General features: G+C 33.5%; 1 protein-coding gene and 1 non-coding gene across 2 annotated transcripts; one reads left to right on the forward strand and one right to left on the reverse strand.

Annotated features, from left to right (window-relative positions):
• Positions 1 to 6686: 6686 nt before the first annotated feature.
• LOC106418794 (protein terminal ear1 homolog) lies at positions 6687 to 9768 on the reverse strand. The gene is made up of 4 exons (XM_013859547.3): positions 9132 to 9768; positions 8930 to 9037; positions 8356 to 8497; positions 6687 to 8267 (listed from the first exon to the last, which is right to left on the reverse strand). The coding sequence occupies exons 1-4, from the start codon at positions 9419 to 9421 to the stop codon at positions 8088 to 8090; spliced, it is 720 nt and encodes a 239-aa protein (XP_013715001.1). The 5' UTR covers positions 9422 to 9768; the 3' UTR covers positions 6687 to 8087.
• A 9186-nt stretch (positions 9769 to 18954) lies between these two features.
• LOC125577495 lies at positions 18955 to 19091 on the forward strand. The gene has a single exon (XR_007315906.1). It is a non-coding gene; the product is annotated as a small nucleolar RNA snoR83 (small nucleolar RNA).
• The last annotated feature ends 2015 nt before the right edge of the window (positions 19092 to 21106 follow it).

The following is a 21106-nucleotide window of genomic DNA, read 5'->3' on the forward strand; positions in this document are numbered from 1 at the left end:
TAGGTCCAGAACTCGGATCACTCAAGTAGAACAGCCCACTGTCGTGGAACTGCCCCCTATGCTGATCGATCTTGATACCTAAACTCTCGTTTGGATCAAGACGCGACAACAAGCAATAGAGATCAAGTCCGATAGGTTCACCAAACACCCTAATATCTACTTTCGCTGATTAGAGATGCTAGGCTCATTCATAATAGATCTAGCAACCTATTACACACAGTTAATGAACATGTTAAACCTAGGATCTAACATTAAGCGGCCAGATTAATGCAAGCAGTAAGGATGGATACGAATGGAGACAATAATATGATTCACTTATCTATGTTTACCTCACATGATTAACACCCTAAACTCCAGTCTAGCTAGCCGACTACTCAGCCATGACGCAAGAAAACACAAGCATCAATACTGAATAATACTGCATAAGAATAACAGAAATAAAAAGAGGATTCAGGGTAATCTTCTCTAGACGAGGGGGATGGAGCCGTCTCCCTTTTCAAGGTAGCAAATCCCAACAATGGAGTTCTAGAGTATGGTTTCTTCTCAAAGAAATAGCGTAGTATATTAAGGAGAAACAGAAAAAGAAGATATATCAAAGTCGCATGCGATTGGGAGAGAAAAATAGAGAGATTAAGGCAAATCCTGAAATAGGTTGTAGTTTCCTTAAAAATATTTGTCGCTGGAACAGGTACTCGGGTTGTTCCGCTCGATCAGGAACAGTCATCAAGACTGTTCTGCATGAAAATCACCAAATTGCATTGTTTCCTGTCTCTTTTGTTCTAGCTGGTCCATCTCCCATCCAATGCAACTCCAGACCTGTAATTACTCGAAAAATACTAGGAAGACTCGATAAAGACTTGAAAACCAATTGAAAGCATATATACAAGATGTCTAAAACACCATATATCAATTTCCCAAGACTTAGATCATTGTTTGTCCTCAAACAATGTGAAGTATCAAGAACAAGGAGAAAGGTTTGAAAGTGTGGGAACTCTCCTATTCTCAGCAACCATATTTTAACCATGAATCTATGAACCATACAATCAGTAAAACTAGGACAATACACCCTTACCGGAACTCCACTGACTGTTGTTCGAAAATCGGCTCCATACTCTACATCTCAAGCCTGAAAAAGCAACACTGTCGAGGAAAAACTCCCTATATTAATTTAAGTGGAGCGTGAGCTTCTCATTACATGCACTATTCAGGGTAGACGGTCTAGGTGTGGAACAAGCTATTTAATGGTGGAGTTAAGAGTGTTTAGGGGATACCATTTCATTGTAGAGGATGCAGGATATCACACAAAATGGCAAGAGAGGATAGATCCATTGATGTCCATAGCCTTTACTCGTTTTTGCTATATCTGGTGCGACTGTTCTAATGACGGAACAGGCGGCTGATTGTTCTGCTTTCTACTTTCCTCTACATACTCTTCAATACTTGGTACTTCTTGCTCGACCTTTCCAGTGGTTCCATGTTTCTTTTCTTTCTTCCCCTTCTCCATCACACTATTCTCATTTTTTCGTTTTTTTTTTGAAGACTGATATGGTGATGTGACGAAGAAGGAGGTAATACATGATCATTCTGAGTGCCACTGGTGGTACTGATTTTGCGACCATTCTGGTTCTCCACCCCTGCTCTTGCGCAGTTTATTTGTTATGGAGCGGTTGCTTCCTTCATTTGCGTGTTCTCCTTTCTGACTGAAGAGGATGCGTTGATCCTTTTCTCTCTGGCCTTTTTGCACATATCTGCACATATGACACTGAAAAACAAATGCATGAAGGTGGAGTAAAGGCTAAGGTGCAGGGTTGAAACTATCTAAGATGAATTAGTCACTCAGGATCAGCAAGATGAATAAAAAGTATAAGAAGTCCTAATGTGTATAGACATAATTTCATTTATTGGTATTTGATTAATATTATTATTATTATTTGTAAGCATCTGGATACTACTACATTTGGAGATTATCCACAGATTATGAAAGACATTTTTGGACATAGGTTGCCTAAATTTACTAATGCTCATAAAGCAAAATTAAAAGACTCGACTGATTTCGTAGGGCTTAACTACTACACGTCGAAGTTTTCAAACCATCTGGAGAAGCCAGACTATTCTAAACCAAGATAGATGCAAGATTCTCTCATATCGTGGGAAAGTAAACCACTACAAGAAAACATATTTTTTACGAGGGCAATATACGTTGTACCTTCGTCGTAAACGGGGTGTTACGACGAATTAACCTCGAAACACGTTTCGTCGTAAAACGCCCGTCGTAACCGAAGTTTCGTCGTAAATGACTTGTTAACTTTACAACGAAATATATTCCTCGTAAAGCGCATGGCATAGTTTCGTCGTAAACGAGACGTAATAGTTCGTGGTAAACTCAACGTAATGGATTCGATGTAAAGCAGACGTAAATACTTTCGTTGTAACGAACACGTAAACATTTCGATGTAAAACCCTCGTAAATATTTCGATGTAAACTCCACGTAAATGATTCGACGGTAATCAGTCGTAAATATTTACGTCGAGTTTACATCGACGTTTCGTTTTATAATATAGATTTTGAATATTTTTTTAGCCTCAAATATATTTAATTTTATAATATATATTTGAATTTATTTAAAATTCGGAATTTTAAATTATTTTAATTTTAAAACGAAATATGAAAATAAAAACATATATTAAAAAAGCATTTAAAAGTCATAATATTTAAATTCATAATACAAACCGAAATATTAAAAAAAAACTACATATCATCGAAGCAGTCGGTAGGGTTGCTCGGCTGTTGACGGGTTGGATCGGACCCTTGGAGATCTCGTACTGGCAACCCAAGAGCGGCTCGTCTGTCACTCAACATTCTCTGCATAAGCGGATTTCCCACGGCCATCACGTCTAGCAAATCCTCAAGAGAGTCTAAACGAACCTGCTGGCTATCCATTCGAGCTTTCATCTGAGAAGTCTCTTCATCCCGTCTCGAAGTGTATGACGAAGTTTCCCTTGCAACTTCGTTAACATAGCCTATACCGACTATTCGTCCCTTCCTTCTAGGAGCCAGCTATAAAATTAAAACATATATTAATATAGTTATTAAAAATAATGTAAACAAAATTTTTTAGTTGTACAACCTCTTCGAAGATTCTGTCGGCTTCTTCGGTGGACAATGTGACGGGTAATCCATCGGGAGACTCCTGAGTTAGTTGCGTCTCCCGTTCTTCAATCCGAGTAGCCACTGCTTGAGCGAGTTTCTCAGATGCAGGATCCACAAAAACTCCGTCGGATGTGGCGTGAGTCATCTTGAATAGGTCAGACAGAGATGGTAAGACTCCCGTCTTCTCCAACTACAAAAAAAAATTATTAAAAATTATATTAATTGAATATTTTAAAATAAATATTTAAAACAAAACTTACAACTTCTAGACGGATGCCTGCAAATATCAGGTAAGTCCATCCTTGACTTTTTGTTATCTTTTGTCTTCCCAGGGACGTTAAGTAATGTATTCATGATGTCCTCAAAAAAGTTCTTCTCGATATGCATGACATCCAGATTGTGGCGTAAGAGAAGATCCTTCCAATAGGGTAGCTCCCAAAATATACTCTTATTATGCCAATTGTTAGATACACCATATCCATCAGGCATATTTCGAGGAACATGCCAATTTCCTCCAACCTTAACTGTTTCCTGAGCTCCGTAATAATCAATGTCCGCTTCGATCTGCTGGCCGGTGAGATATGGAGGAGGACTGTCTCTGACAATTTTTTTGTGTCGAAACAATGTCTTATTTCTTCTGTACGGATGGGCAAGTGGAAGAAAGCGACGATGACAATCAAACCAACAACTCTTCCTACCATTCTTCAGTTGAAAAGCATCCGTGGATCCAAGACAATACGGACAAGATAATCTTCCATGTGTTGTCCAGCCAGACAACATCCCATAAGCAGGAAAATCACTTATCGTCCACATCAGAACTGCTTGCATCGTAAAATTGTTTTTCAAGGAACAATCGTACGTCCTCACCCCTTCTGACCACAATTGCTTTAGCTCTTCTATCAACGGTTGAAGAAAAACATCAAGAGACCGTTTTGGATGCTTCGGCCCTGGGATTAATATGGTAAAAAATAAAAATTCTTGTTCCATGCACATATCCGGCGGTAAATTATACGGCGTAAGAATGACTGGCCACAAAGAATATTGTCTACCAGACATTCCAAATGGACTAAATCCATCGGTGCATAATCCAAGATAGACATTCCGAATATTTGTAGCAAAATCTCCGTGTACCTTGTTGAAATGTTTCCACGCTTTTGCGTCTGATGGATGTGCAACCTCACCATCGTTCTGGACATGTTCGGCATGCCACCTCATCGACGCAGCAGTCCTCTCAGATTGATATAATCTTTTCAATCTGTCTGTAATTGGTAGGTACCACATCCTTTGGTACGGTACCCTATTCCTCCCACGGCCTTGCGGTTTGAATCGTGGTTTTTTGCAGAATCGACACTCTTCTAACTTGTCATCTTCCTTCCAGTAGATCATGCAGTTGTCGATGCAAACATCAATCATCTCCGAGGGTAACCCAAGACTATAAACCAATTTCTGAATCTCATAATAAGATTCAGCAGACACGTTGTCTTCTGGCAAATACTCTTTAAACAACTCCGTCCATGCATCCATGCAATTCTCAGGTAAATTATGATCCGTTTTAATATTCATCATCCTAGCTGCTAGACACAATTTAGAGAGACCTTCTCTACAACCAGTGTAGATTGGTTGATTTGCAGCATCTAGCATTTCATAAAACCTTTTTGCATCCAAATTAGGTTCTTCTACATTTCTAGTTCCATCAGCTATTGTTGTAGTTGTTTCTAAAAATGCATCACTAATTATATCTTGAACCCTATCATGATCTACCATCTGCTCCTCTTGATGATAATTATATTCATTATGCACATGATTCAGTTCTTCATTATGATGAGCATCCTCAAAATTAGCATTACTACTACTAGCTTCATTTCCCCCATAACCCTCTCCATGTTGATACCAAATGTAGTACTGTGGTGTAAATCCTCTGTTTACTAAATGATTCCATACAGTTTCACTACGTGCAAATTTCGAATTCTTGCATTTTGAACAGGGGCAGAACATCTTACCGCTTTCCTGCGTGATCGGTGTACAGCCCGCCTGGTGCATGAATGTCTCTAGCCCGTTCAGAAATGCATTCGTCACTCTCCCGTCGGAATCTTTGTGCAAATACATCCAACTTCGTAACTCGTAAATACTACCGCCACCGACCATTTTTTCTTCTATTTTTAAAATTTTTTTTTTTTCCGTTTGGATCTTGTGAGGAAGAGAGTTGTGTGTTGTGAGGAAGAGAGTTGTGGGAAATGACATATATATAGAGAAATTTTCGAGTTGGGTAGTTGAAATATAACAACGATTTTACAAGGAAACTTTTACATGGATTTTACATGTTTTTTTTACAACGACTTTACAACGAACTTCGATAAGTTTTTCACCTAAATATAACGGTAACATGATTCGTTGTAATGTCGATGTAAAGTTTTCTTTTCGACGTACTTGCGTCGTAATATTACATGGCGTTTACGATGAAATTTGGTTTCGTTGGTTTCGTCGTAATTGCGTTGTTAACCCACCATTTACTATTTCTAAGACGACGATAAGGAACCTGTGTCGTTCGTCTGTCTGCCAATTTAGTGGAACGACAAGGAGAAAGTGGACGGAAGTGCAGCTGGTTTGTACTTGAGAGGAACCTTTGACGATGGTCGGAGGTTCCACTCAAGTATAAACCAACTGCACTTCCTTCCACTTTCTCCTTGTCGCTCCACTGAATTGGCAGACAGACGAATGACTCATGTTCCTTATCGTCATCTTCGAAATAGTAATTGGTGGCTGAATGAGGAGCAGAGTCTAAACGCCATCAGGTTCGAGAGGAAGAGAGTTGTGTGTTGTGAGGAAGAGAGTTGTGGGAAATGACATATATATAGAGAAATATGGTAAGTTTTACATGGATTTTACATGGAAAATTTACAACGAGTTTACAACGAATTTAGGTAAGTTAAAGCACATTGAATACACGTTTTCACCTTTATATAACGGTAACATGATTCGTTGTAATGTCGATGTAACGTTTACAACTATTTCGCATTCCACGTACTTTCATCGTAAACTTACATTGACTTTACGACAAAATCCTTTCGTCGTAAATTACCATGGAGTTTACGACGAAATAATGTCTCGTCGTAATTGCGTTGTAAAGCTGATGTAAATTTACGAGGAAATAATTTCGTCGTAAAACGCCGTTGTTACTGCTACGTTTTCTTGTAGTGAACTTTTTTTCTCTTGAAACCGAACGAAGAAAATAGATATTCACAAATCAAATGAAAGGTTCTTCTTATTTGGTACTTAATCAAAATCTAATCTTTTTTTTTTTGTAAACTTAATCAAAATCTAATTTTCAAAAAAAAAAAACTTAATCAAATTCTAATCTTTTTCAGCTAAAGAATGTACAAAACTAAAGGCATCGGTAGCCAGGTATGCATGTAACTAAAGTAATGCAAATTTTTAGATTATAATACTGCATTAATATTACCCAGGACATGTAGTTTAATTAGTAGTGGTTTGTGTTAGCCACCATTGTGGCATTATTTGGTTCCAACCTGCAAACTGCATGCTGTTGTAAACAAGAAGATAAAAATTTAATTATGACATAACATCTTCACTTTTGTTTTCAGCCTTTTACCGCTAGCTGCAATGAACGTTTACTCGGAAGACTTGAGAAATCTTTTGAAATACATCAAGGATAACTACGCAAATCCAGAGATTATGATCATGGAAAATGGTAACTAGATATTTTAGTATGATTTGTCAAACATTTTAATTCATTTTGTTTTAAACATAAATATAAAAAGTCATTGATCGATATTTTATGTTAGGATATGGAGAAGAACTTGGGGCTACAGATTCGATTAAAAATGGTACTGCTGATCATAATAGGAAATACTATCTCCAGAGGCATCTTTTGAGTATACATGAAGCTATTTGGTAATTACTATCTCCTGTATACGATCGATACTAAATTATATTGAAAAATTTAATAAGAAAATTGATATCAAATCTGCAGCATCGACAAAGTAAATGTTACAGGATACTTTATATGGTCATTGTTGGATAACTTCGAGTGGCACAAGAACAGATTCGGACTCTATTACATTGATTTCAAAAATAACCTCACACGTCATGAGAAAGAATCCGCGAAGTATATTATAAAGGATTCCTAAATCCTAAGTGAAGGGACTCGTCCTTCCATGATCAAGAGAGATGAACTTTTTAGTTATATTTGAAGAGATTGGATTGTTTCAAAGTTTCCTTTTTTTTTATGTTTTAGTTTGTGGTTCACCAAGATGTATGAGATCTTGGTTGGAATAAAAGTGTTTTTTTTTTCTTTTCAATTTACATTGTCTACGTGATTTGACAACATCAAGAAGGTTTTAATTAATTATAATAAAGTGATCTCTTTTTAGAACTCCCTATGTGAAGTTCCATACTTTTAAACAAAAAAGGTGAAATAACACAATGGTGAGATTTAATTGGTGTAATGACGTGGCACTTTAGTTGACATTACCATTTAGATATGTAAAACCAAAAAATTAAAATTACTCAAATAAACAATAGTTTATTGTAAAAAGTATGTTGTATGTCATGTTGATATAACACGATTAATTCATCCCCAAATTTTTCAAAAAAGCTGATTCGTAGTTAATGTAATTTATAAATATTTCAGTGGTATACTAAAAGGTAAAAACTATAGAAAGGTAGAAAACTCAAATATGAAATAACCATTGTACGGATGTCCAAGAGTAGTACATAATTTCATTGACTAAATACTAAATAACAAACACGAAACCTAAACGGAGAACTAGTGGTACTAAGTACTCAGTAGCAAACTAATTAAGCGAACGATAGAAAGATAGAGAAAGGTTATGTTTCCATTTCACCCAGGTCGTGACGTCACGTCATTGGGAGATGAATGAAAACAAGGATCCTCCTTCTTCAAGACCCTAAAAGATCAAGCGACATGGATGCGACGGCCTGTTCCACCGCCACGTGTGCTGACTCTGTATCCGAGGGTCGCGAGGCTGTAACATGTGAAACCATTACTAGGCGGGGAGAGAATCACCGGAAGATAGTCGTCAGTGTGGCAAGGAAACCTAGAGTCCTTGAAATGTTGAGTATACTCTTCTTTCCCCTATAATTAAACCAAACAGTATAATAACTCCAAATAAAATAAACAAAAACAATTACTAAAACAAGAAAGAAGAGAAAGAGAGCCAAACCTGATACTTGGCTTCAGAGATTTCGCAAATCTTCTTGTACCCAAAGCCGACCCATGAGAAATTGTCGTATTCTCTCCGGAATCTCTCAGCTGCGACCGAGCTCGTGAAGTTCACAAAAGCGTACCCTAAATTCGCGTGTTTCCTGTTCAGCAGAAAATGTTATCTATGCAGCAAAAGCAAAAAATGTTAAGGAAGAACGAGTGAAAGTTTATTTTGCTTTGGAATTAGTGGCCAAAGCAAAATAAAAGACTTTAGTTTGATAACACTAGATTTTTTTTGGTATCAAATTACTTGTTAACTAAACAGTAATTCGTTAATCCTAATACCCAGCTCTTAAGATAATTTGGGATTGGGTCAATTAATTCAACATCTCAAGAAAAATCGGGAGACAGTGAAAATATTATGGTTGAAAAGAAGCAAACCCTGAAAAATCGTAATGTCAAGAGCATTTTATAATTATGAATAGAAGAATCATTATATATTCCTTGCGGCACAATGAGTAATTAACAACTAATTACAAAAGAATTTATTATTTAGTTTAAACCAAAAACAGAAAGTTATAGCATTTACTTACACAAAATCCATGGGCAAATAGAGAAAGTCATAGGAAGAAGGAATTTGTTGTTGAACTTTGTTCTCTCTACGACAATGATTGTTCAAAATCCTCAGAAGATCCTTTCGTCTTCCAAAACAAAAAAAAAAACAAAACGTCTATCAGGCATTGGCAATAACAAAGATACATATTGCAAAACAGGATTTTGAGACTGAAAACTGACCCAAACATGTTTGGAATGTTTCGTATCATAACAGATGTTTGGTCACCAAACAGAGATTTGAGCTCAGCTTCTTTGGGAGGAGGAAGAGGTTTTCTTGGCAAAACATTTCGATTTTTTTGGACCCAAGCCTTCTGCTTCAACAATCTCGGAGGTAGACATTTGGGTCGACTGAGCTTTCCCGGCTTAACACTGAAAGTGGTGAATGAAAGAAACTTCGGTTTTTGTGAAAGTTCTTGAGCTCGATTTCTTGGATAAAATTCAGGGGCTTTTGGATTGAGAGGTGGAGCCATTGAAAAAAAAAGATAAACCCTAGGAAAGAAAGCTTGAAGTCAGAGAGAAGAAAAAGCAGAGATTGTGAGGATACAAATAAAATAAAGAGACTCTGAGGATAAAAACAAAATAAAGAAGAAGCTTAGGCGTGGAGGTTTTGGGAGGAACAAGGGAGAAGAGAAGTTGCAGTTTTAGTGAATGAAAATGGGTCAGAACGAAAAAGGTTGCAGAGGAAGACGTAACACTCAATTGAGTATATTATTTTTTTCTCAATGTTTCTGTATGTAATGTCTCTCTTGTTCCAATACTTCTTTTGCTAAAAAATGGTAGGCTTTTCTATGGTCATATTAAATGTATTTGATCTGGCGGCGTGATTGAGAGTTTGTCCGCTGGGTTATAAACGAGTTGTCGAAGAGACGGGTGCATTCCAAAACAAGTCAGAGTTTTCTTCTTTTTGCTTACAAAATTGCAGATTATCGGTTAAAAGTACTAGTATTCTGTTTTTTCACCGTATATATTATAATATTACTTATATTTTATGTTGTCTATTTAATACATCTCCAATAGTATACAGTAATTTTTTCTATATTTGATTCTAAAATAGAGTTACTTTATTATAGAAATGAATAGTTTGATTCCAATAGTTTTCTATATTTTTCTTTATTTGATTCCAATAGTTTGTATAACGTCAGCTACAAGATAATCTCTAAGGTCTTATGTCAAAGATTAAAGAAAGTATTACCAGGCCTGATATCGGAAACCCAGTCAGCCTTTGTTGCTGGGAGACAGATCTCAGACAACATTATGATCGCACAAGAGATGTTCCACGCTCTGAGGACTAAACCAAGTGGGCACAATAAGAGGATGGCCATTAAAACTGACATGAGCAAAGTATATGATAGGATGGAATGGTCTTTTATTGAAGCTGTCATGCGCAAGATGGGCTTCTCAGAAATTTGGATCGCCTGGATAATGAGATGCATTTCGTCGGTGAAATATAAGGTCCTCATGAATGGAGAGCCAAGGGGAAATATTGTTCCAGGCAGAGGTCTACGTCAAGGAGATCTTTTGTCTCCTTTCATTTTTATTCTATGCACAGAAGCGCTCGCTAGCCTTCTCAATCATGCAGAGAGCCAAGGGAAGATAACGGGGATGCGTGTTACACACGCGTGTCCATCGGTTTCCCACCTTCTTTTTGCTGATGATAGCCTTTTCTTCTGTAAGGCGGAGCCCCGTGAATGTGAAGAAGTAATGAAAGTAGTCAGGGAATATGGCAGAGCGTCAGGCCAATGTATCAACTTTGATAAATCGTCCTTACTCTTTGGTAAGCAGATTACTGCAACAAGTAGACAAGAGATTAAAGATGTGTTGGGAATTCAAAACGAAGGTGGAATGGATACTTATCTAGGGATCCCAGAAGACATCAGTGGCTCTAAGTGCAAACTTTTAGCGTTTCTGAAGGATAAGCTGATGCATAGAGTGAACGGATGGACATGTAGATGGCTCTCAAAAGGAAGAAAAGAAGTGTTGATTAAATCTATTCTTCTAGCTCTTCCGACATACGTAATGTCTACTTTCCTGCTCCCTTTGGAGATATGTGAAAACCTTGCAAGTGCCATTGCTAAATTCTGGTGGAGTTCAAACCCACCAAAAAGAGGGATCCACTGGGCGAAATGGGAAAAAGTCTGTATACCAAGGGAAGAGGGTGGAATGGGATTTCGTATGATCCATGAGTTCAACTTGGCATTATTGGCAAAACAATTATGGAGACTAGTTCAATTCCCAGACTCATTGGTGGCCAGGGTTCTAAGGGGAAGATACTACAAGATGAGCTCACCTCTCAGAATAATCTCTGCTAGTAACCCATCGTACGTGTGGTCTAGCATTAGTGTTGCGCGAAAGTTGCTTCTAACGGGAATCAGACAGAAGATACATTCAGGCTATGAAGTCAAGGTATGGGAAGATCCATGGATTCCAACGATCCCAGCAAGACCAGCTCTCCCTATAGCATCGGTAATGCATCCTAATATGAGAGTTAGTGATTTCATTGATCCGGAAACGAAAGAGTGGGATGTTGGTCTTTTGGAGAGTTATGTCAATCCAGAGGACATACCACTTATAAGGAGTTTGGCCACAAGTTCAGCACATCATCGTGATACATTCTGTTGGAATTACACAAGGAATGGCCAATACACGGTTAAATCTGGATATTGGGTGGCTCAGAATGTGTTAATGACAGAGGGGGAAAAGGAAGTCCTAGAACCGAGTATCACAAAGCTTCAAGCCTTTGCTTGGAAGATAAAAGCACCTTCGAAGATATGTCATCTTATATGGCAGCTATTAACTGGTTATGTGGCAGTAACGAGGAATTTAGCAAGACGTAATATGAGATGTGATAACTACTGCCCAAGATGTGGAGAGCTAGAAGAATCTGTAACACATGCGATTTTCGAGTGTCCGCCAGCTCTACAAGTCTGGTCCTTATCATCAACTCCGTCTAGCCCAGGTCTATTTCCATTACCAAGTATTTACGCAAATATGGATTACCTATTTTGGAGAAAAAACAGCATTATCGAGCCGGAGCAGGACATGGATCCTTATCCCTGGATAATTTGGTACATTTGGAAGGCTAGGAACGATAAACTTTTCAGGGGAATAGACAGAAATCCTTTGGAGCTGGTTCGACATGCAGAGAGTGAATGTCAAGCCTGGTTTAATGCGAATGAAGTGGCACGAACCGTGGTACAAGAAGGCCTTCCTGAGGAGCCCCAAGTCATAAGCTTGGGTAATATTTGCTTGATAGATGGATCTTGGACAGCCTCTGCTCAGTATAGTGGATGTGGATGGGTCTGGTTCGACAGTGGAGGAAACATTCAATTGTTGGGGACAAGAAATTTCGATCGACGGGAATCAGCTCTGCATTCGGAAGTTGAAGCACTGCGGTGGGCAATGGAGAACATGCTTCAACACTCAACTTGCCAGAATTTTGGGACAGGTTGCAAGGAGCTGATAGCAATGATAAAGGATCCTCATGCCTGGCCTAGCTTTGCGACAGAATTGGAAAGGACAGAGACGCTGCTGATTTGCTTTTCGGACTTCGACATCATTCATGTTCCACGAGCGCGCAATCAGTTTTCAGATTTTTTAGCTAAGACTGCTAGATCATTCCATAGGAAGTTACATTTTATTGGTTGTTCTGTTCCGGTCTGGTTACCCAGTCTACCTCAAGTTTGAGTAATAGAATGGCCGTTTGACGTCAAAAAAAAAAATTATAGAAATGAATTTGTGCCCATTATTTTATATTCCACTATATTATAGAGCGAACCATTAAAGCAAATCTAAAAAAAAAAAAAAAAAAATCTAACACTATAATATAGTTACTTTATTTTAGATTGAAATATAGAAAAAATTATTTTATAACATTGGGGATGGTCTAAGGCAGGTTTTTAAAAGGTTATGTTTTATCTTAACTTTTCAATTATTAATTATTATTTGTTAATATGATAATTAGGTGTTTTTCTGCATTTGCAGACTTAATAATTTTACAAAAAATTGTAAATGTACATATATTAAACACATTAAAATAAATTATTTTCATACTTTTGAAATAATTTTAAATATAAAGATTTTTATATATGATAAAATTTTATTTTTAATAAAAGATCTTTTATTACGTAAAATAAACTTCAAAACATTGATATATACATAAAATTATATACAACGATTTATATTTATTTTAAAAATATTATGATGTAAAATATTTTGGATAATATAATACAGAAAACTTTTGGATAATGATAATTATCAAATTTATGAAATTTGTTTTAAATTTATGGGTAATTATATATTAACAAATCTAGTATAATTATTTATTAAAGGTAATAAAAACTTTAAAAGCTATAGGGGTGATTGGTTGGGTTTTATCTCCATACTTTAGCTTTATTTCTTTTTAAATCACTAAACTTTACCAATCATGCTGTAGTTTTATTTTTAAAAGTTAGAGCTTACATCAAGTTTCAATTAATTTTTACCAATCATGATTTAGCTTTATTTTTTAAGCTACATCAAAATAAATAAAGCAAATCTTATTATTTTGTATTTTAGGCAGAAAATCTACATCCTCTTTTTATAGGCTGTAGAATCTCTGAAATGAAAATAACTATCTATAATATGAAAGAAAGAAAATAATCATGATAAAAAACATTTATAACTATTTTAATTTAATTTTGGGTGTTTTAAACTACTGAAATATTTTATATAACATAATATTATTTTCATATCACACTTTCAATAACAGTAAACTTTTTATTAAAAAATATTAATATAAATTATGTTAATTAATAAAAATTATCTATTTCATATATACATCGCATAGTTTACATGTTTTATTTTAATATTTACAGCATATATCTTACAGTTATAACAAATATAACAACAGCAACAACCTTACAGCTACAACCGACTTACCTACAAATAAAATTTTACACCTAAATTCTTACAGCCACAGTCGAATCAATCACCACATATATCATATATATACATATACACATATATATATTATTAAAATAGAGTCGGTTTAATATTAGTAAACCAAATATAATATATATAATATTTTAGTAATACTAAAGTAAATTTAATATAAATTTAGTTATGATATTATAGTTAAATTTTTTTAATTATCCTCACGATTAATAATTAAATATAAAATATGATTAAACATAAAACTATGGGAAGCATGACAAATCGGCAAATTCACGTAAAACATGTTTCAAATTCAAACCTAAAACTAGATTTTGAGGATACATGTTTTGTTACAAATTTTTTATTTAATTAAAATCTATATTTTGTACAGTAGTTAGGTATTTTAAAATATAAATTTGACTAAATTTTAATTAGTCTTTTGGTAAGATTTCTAAATTGCAGAATACTTTTGACTTGCATCATGCGAAGATTTTTTTGATTTAAATATCAAAAAATAGATACAAAATAAGTTATTCAAAAAATTATTTTATAGTTTTATTATAATTGAATATCTAATTATTTATTAATGGTAGTGAAAATTTTAAACGCTTTAACTTTCAACATGAGAGCTAAAAACCACTTCACAAATAATAGTATAAAATATCTTTGAATTCTCTGCTAATTGTTTTCAAAAAATTATCGCAATGATCAATTTTACTGTCCCGAAAGATAGATGATTCATTATGTCTTATGTGATGCATATATATATATATATATATTAACATGGAGTCGGTTTAATATATTAATATATATGTGATACAATTTATATTGTGTTTTGTTGGTTGTTCTATTCCGGTCTGGTTACCTAGGCCACCTCAAGTTTGAGTAATAGAATAGCCGTTGGTTGCCAAAAAAAATATATATATATTAAACCAAATATAATATAAAAATATAAACTATTTTAATATTACGAATGTAAATATAATATAAATTTAACTATTATATCATGGTTAATTTTTTTTTAATCATTCCGAAGATAATAATAAACTATCAGTTAAATCATTAAAGTTATTTATTATGATTAATAATTAAACAAAAAATATGACTAAACCTAAATTCATGAAAAAATGACAAGTAAGCAAATTTACTTTTTAAATAATAATATAAATATAAATAAATACTCTTATACACCAAAAAAAACTAAAACTTTTTTTTTTGCAAACGCAAACACTAATCACTCAACATTATATTTAAAATATTGATTAGTAGAAGATTCATAAGTTTCAAAAGAATCTCTTACAAATCTTCAACTACCATTTTTTTAGTAAGACGTTATATCAATAATTTTAGTGTATGAAGTTCTCCAATGAAGTGGTAAACTTAGCACTAAAATTTGGTATACTGTTTTATGAAAATGTTATATCATAATTGACATTACTATACAATACTAAATATTAATATCTAATTTTTTATCTAATTTTAAATTAGTAATATAACTAAACTAATATTTAAAAATATTTAAAATTTTAACTAAAATAAATATACTATAGATATCTTTATAGCGGTTACAAAGAATATATTTTTATACTTTATAATTTTAATAAATATAAATTATAATTTATATAATAAATATAAATTATAATTTATATAATAATCAAAATAAAAATTATAATATTAAAACCCCGAAAACATAAAAGTAAATGAGAAAAAAAATTAATCAATAAAATACTTTGTATTTATTATAGGAATTTTAAATAAAATAAAATATATCTAATAATACAAGAATAGAAAAATTGCTAGTGCTTTGTGCTTATCTTAAACTAGTTTTTTTTTGGGCTTATTGCAGCAATAGCCATATTTGAGATGGAAATTAAGAGAATAGTTATGATGCTGACATAATGTACTCACTGTCTTTTTACCATCTTACTAGCCGGTTATACCCTTATAGAGAACAGGTTCCCAGTTCCTTTAACTAAAGTAAACGACGTGGTGATTTACTGACCATAGTAACAATGAGAGTATTTTGACAACGCCTGAAATAAAAATGAAAGGAAGGAAAACATTCTAGAGAGATGAAAATATAAAAAAATAGAAGCGTAAAAGAAAGAACGTTACAAACGGAGAATGCATGGATCGTAATGCTGATGCCAAAATATAGAAATAGTTCCACTTCAAATAGAATACACATAGTATAACAACAGTTTAAAGTTTGTCACCGCCATGTCATATGAGAATATTTTCCATTCTATCGGATATAGATCAGTTTATATTTACTAAAATAATCACAACCGAAGACGGTGAAGTGTGCGGTTGGGGAAAGGTGGTGATGTCGTTAGTGCAATAAATTTGCAATTGTGGGTTACAGCTCGTCTGTGATGATGTCGTTAGTGCAATAAATTTGCAATTGAAGGTAGTTATATTCCACATAGTATAGTGTATGTTATGTACATTTCTATCACTTAATCATTTAAATTCGATCCGAACTACAATTCAACCTTATATAAGCCATGTTAATCATATAGTAATTGTATAGTATATCATATATACATATATCTAAATAATATAATGGAGATGGGAGACTTGTATTTACATTCCTAATGAGCTAGATTATATACAAAGGTAAAGGAGATTTGCATTCACCTTCACTCTACGACAAAGGAAACATGATGTCTTCAATTAAAAACTAGTCGATATTATAGGAACTACAAAGAAGTTCCGACCAAGACATGTCGTAAGCACTACAATAATATCGCTTAAACATTACAATAAGATCATTACATCTTAAGAAAGCGGTTAATTATGTCTTCTTCTATCTCTTCTTTCTTGACCAAATCACTACTAAACTCAGCAATTGTCTTCTTCAATTGTGCAATAATTTTGTTTTTCTCCCAAATTTCGTTTCTATCTTCAATCAAAGCTTTCTTCTGCCATCCAAAATAGTTATATAGTTTTATATTCATTACATTCCACATACAGTATACTATGTGAGGTGGAAACAAGTTTAATGAAGGCTTGTTAAAACTAGGCTTGAGAGTAATCACTAAACCCAAGTTAGGGGAATATAAACCCCAAGACATAGTAAACGGAACCTAAACATTTTTCTAATTAAACCCACATGACATAATAGGGGACAAAGTAATCACTAAACCCAAGTTAGGGGAAATATAAACCCCAAATCCTATTCTGATAGTTATATAGTTTTATATTCATTCCATTCCATTTACAGTATACTATGTTAGGTGGAAACAAATTTAATGAGGGCCTGTTAAAACTAAGCTTGAAAGTAATCACTAAACCCAAGTTGGGGGAATATAAACCCCAAGACATAGTAAACGGAACCAAAACCTTTTTGTAATTAAACCCACATGGTATAATAGGGGACATATGTATTTAGATGATTCATTACGAGGGAGTGTTAAAACTATACTTGAGAGTAAACACTAAAGCCAAGTTAGGGGAATGTAAACCCCAAAACCTAGTTAATGGAACCCAAACCTTTTTGAATAAAACTCACCTGGCATAATAGGAGACATATGTATGTAGACGCTTTATGAGCAAAATCAAATAGAAAGATATGGGGTATGATAATAGAATACTTGACATCAAATACTAAACCCAAGATAGGAAAATATAAATCCAGCACAGGGAAGCGAAATCTATGGTAAACTTATATACAAAGCTTGTAGTGACATGTATATTCTGGTGGACATTTTCCATTCCATATATTGTATACGTCACTTGGATACAAATCTAATGTGAGAGTGGTAAACCTACACATGACGTTAAACACTTAACAAAAATTAATGAAAACAAGTACATATGAAAGACTTAGAGGATGGTGAACCGATAGAAGAATGGAAAATAGTATTAGGGGCTTTACTATTAGAGATGAAATGGAATAGTTTGACATGTATACTATTTGTCTTGTTAGTGTAGCTTAATTCTATTCCACTTGTTAATTAAATGAACAACAAAACGGACATGACGAACTTACTAATCAAACCACACCAAAACTACACATAATGGTTGAGGCCAGTTCTTTTGAACATGCGCATACTACTCAAACAACACAGATTCACCGGTAGCAAATCAAGCAATTGCAAACTTATAGTTTACTAAATATCCTGGGTGAGTGATTCCTGATTACTATGTCATTCGAAGTGGAAACCTAAAATAAAAATACATACCATGATATGACAAGATATAGTATACTACAAAAAATGGTTGAGTGATTCCCGAATACTATGTCATTTGAAATGGATAATTCCAAGCAATAGTAGTATAAACAGCTTCATACGATATGTTATTGGTTCCTTCACGATGATACAGAGAACTTGTAAAAACCCTAATTTTGACGAGATAGAATAATCAAAACAGAGAAACAGAGAAGAAGCATAAGGAGGCAAGAACTTACGGTCGTGGCAGAGAATTGAGAACCCCGCGGCGATATGAAGTTGAAGACACCGGCGGTTTTACTTGGCTCTGCCGACACCGTAACGCGTTAGCGAAGATGGAGAGAACCGAGAAGCAAAATAGAAGACGGAGACGATCTGAAGCGAGAACGACGGAGACGGAGGCGAGCGGGTGAAGGAGATTTGCGAGAGAAGCGTATGGAGGGGGAAGAACCGTAGATGAAGAAAGTGGGAATGGAGGTTGTGTGGAAAGGGAAGAGACACGATTTACTTAGGAGTTAATTGAAAATGATTTTTCATTTTTTTCATAGCAGGTGAGCCGGTAAATTAAAAAGGGTCTTACAGTAATATTATGTATATATCACGGCGTGTATCGATCCGTTAGGGTAAAGTGCTAGTCTTCTGATTAATGTTTTTTTCATGGCTATAGGCCCCAATTCCCCTTTTTTTTTTGTGCTTCTACTGTTGCATAGGCTTTCAATTGTATTATCTTATATTATTGCTTAAAGCGCATTCATAAATTCAAATCTATTTTTAAAACTCTTAAGAACATAATCTTCATGTAGTATATTTATATTACTAAAAATTAAAATATATAAAATGTTTTAGACTAAATTTCTATTGAAAGTTACAAATTCAAAATGAAATAAATGTGGATATATAAAGTTTTCTTTGTGAATTATACAAGTGAATCTTTTTTTAATTAAAGACATCAATCAACAGCATGCATGGCCTAAATCAATGTTGCAAGTTTCGCTGATAATACCTCTTCTTTGTAATCCCAGAAGGTGCTTTATTAGTAAATTCGCTTACATTTTTATTGTCCCTTCAATCTCAATTTTGATTTTAAAAAAATGTCAAGCAGAACTGATTTGCATGTTCCCGCCCATAAATTCTAGTTATAATACCTCTATTTTTTAATCACGTAAATATTGTCATCACTAGTTTCAAAGAAAAAGAGAGTAAATATTGTCATCATAAAACTAAAATGTGTACTCCAACAGATTTTGTGAATAATATTTTTTTATAAAAAAAAAGTGAAGGCAAAAAGGTATGATGATAACATATGTTGACAGACGTGAAATATCAGTAGAAGTATGGTCGCTGCTGCATTGGATCAGAGTAGTGACATGAAAAGTCGTTGTAGACTCCTTTAAGAGTACGTAGGAAAGGAAAAAGAACATATCTGTAGTTCTATTTATAATTTTATTATATTTGTGGTGTTAAACCAAGCGACAATGGATAGCTTGATTTGTGAGAGAAAATAGACAAGTGAGTGATTTTCGTTGTAATTTTTATATTGTGTTAAATAAATTTTCATATTTTATTTTAAATCACGTATACACCACACACTTTTAAATTTATCAGAATTAGCAAAAATAATATTAGGCGAGTTCTTCATAATTTTCTTATAACAAAAAAAAAATTATTTGATCTTTTAGTGTAAGACTTGTTTTTTTTTCATTCACCAATCATCACACTAAATCCTAAATCAAAACAAAATTATATACTTTTTAATTTTAATAATTTAATATATTAATTATTTTTAAAAGACTAACTATAATTATCATATTTAAATTTTATATTTATTTATTAAAATTTGTAATTTTATGTTTCCATCTTTTATTTAAAATATTATTAAGTTGCAGTTAATGTATATGTTCATTTGTTTATTTTATATAAAATATTAGTTGAATAAATTTTATAAATTTAATATGAAAATAAATTCTATTTTGCTATAATTTAATGTAACTGTAGTATACATTTAGTTTTATTATTAATTAAAATAAAAATAATTAGAATATTCATATTAACTATAAATTAAATTAATTTTTATAATATTAATCTATTTATAATTTGTTGCAATATTATTTATAAAATATCAAATTTTATGTTTTTGTGTTTTGTTAGAGTTGACATGAGAAACTCATTTTATACTTGTAAAATTCTACAAAAGTATTACAGTATATTTTAAGTTTTTAACACTATTAGTATTATCTTATGTGGAAAACTCATTGAATTTCTAGACTAACGATCTTTTAGTGGTTGAATCAATGTCGCAAATACAAACAGATACTGTATATCTTGTTTCGGATAATACACCAACAACTAGGATTGATTATGGGCACATCTCAATTGAAATATTAGTCTTGGTTTCCACAAATTTAGAGTTTTTTTATATGGGTATAGGTTCCATAACTATAATATTTTTTTATTAAATTTGTTTCTAAATTTTTATACCTCTAAAATCTCAGATATGGCCACGCCAACAACATGTTATTACTTAATAAAAATATTTAAAAATATTGAAAACTAAAAAATTTAAAATTTAAAATTCAAAATATATGTGTCATCAAAATTTCGTAAACTACTCGAAATACCAAAAATATACCATCATATCTAAAAGATGACCATTAAAAGATGAGGCATCACATTGCCTAAGTGTTTTTCTGCCTACTGCTGTGAGAGTTTTTACTGTCGAAATCGTTTTCTCCCGAGCAAAATAAATTTTGAAGTATGGGAGTATACGAGTATAGTATATATACCTACTCTGTCTTTTTTTACGAAAGAAAATGGCTGAATCGATATTTTGAAAGGTTGTATACGTTTTTTCTTTTGAGGATTGGGATGATCGACAATCTGGGTTGATTTAAAGACGGCGTTAGGATTGTGATTTAGTGGTTTTTGGGTTACGACTTGGAATATGTCGGTTTTGAGAAAATTGCTAGGAACGAGTCGTTTTTAAGACGATGTTCGCGTCTCAAATTTTTTCTTTAGCAAGCGAGTTGAGTATGCATCGCGATCGTTTCTTGGTTTTTTGGAGAGTTTAGA

The sequence above is a fragment of the Brassica napus genome, chromosome A8 (assembly GCF_020379485.1).
Source record: "Brassica napus cultivar Da-Ae chromosome A8, Da-Ae, whole genome shotgun sequence".
NCBI classification, from domain to species: Eukaryota; Viridiplantae; Streptophyta; class Magnoliopsida; order Brassicales; family Brassicaceae; genus Brassica; species Brassica napus.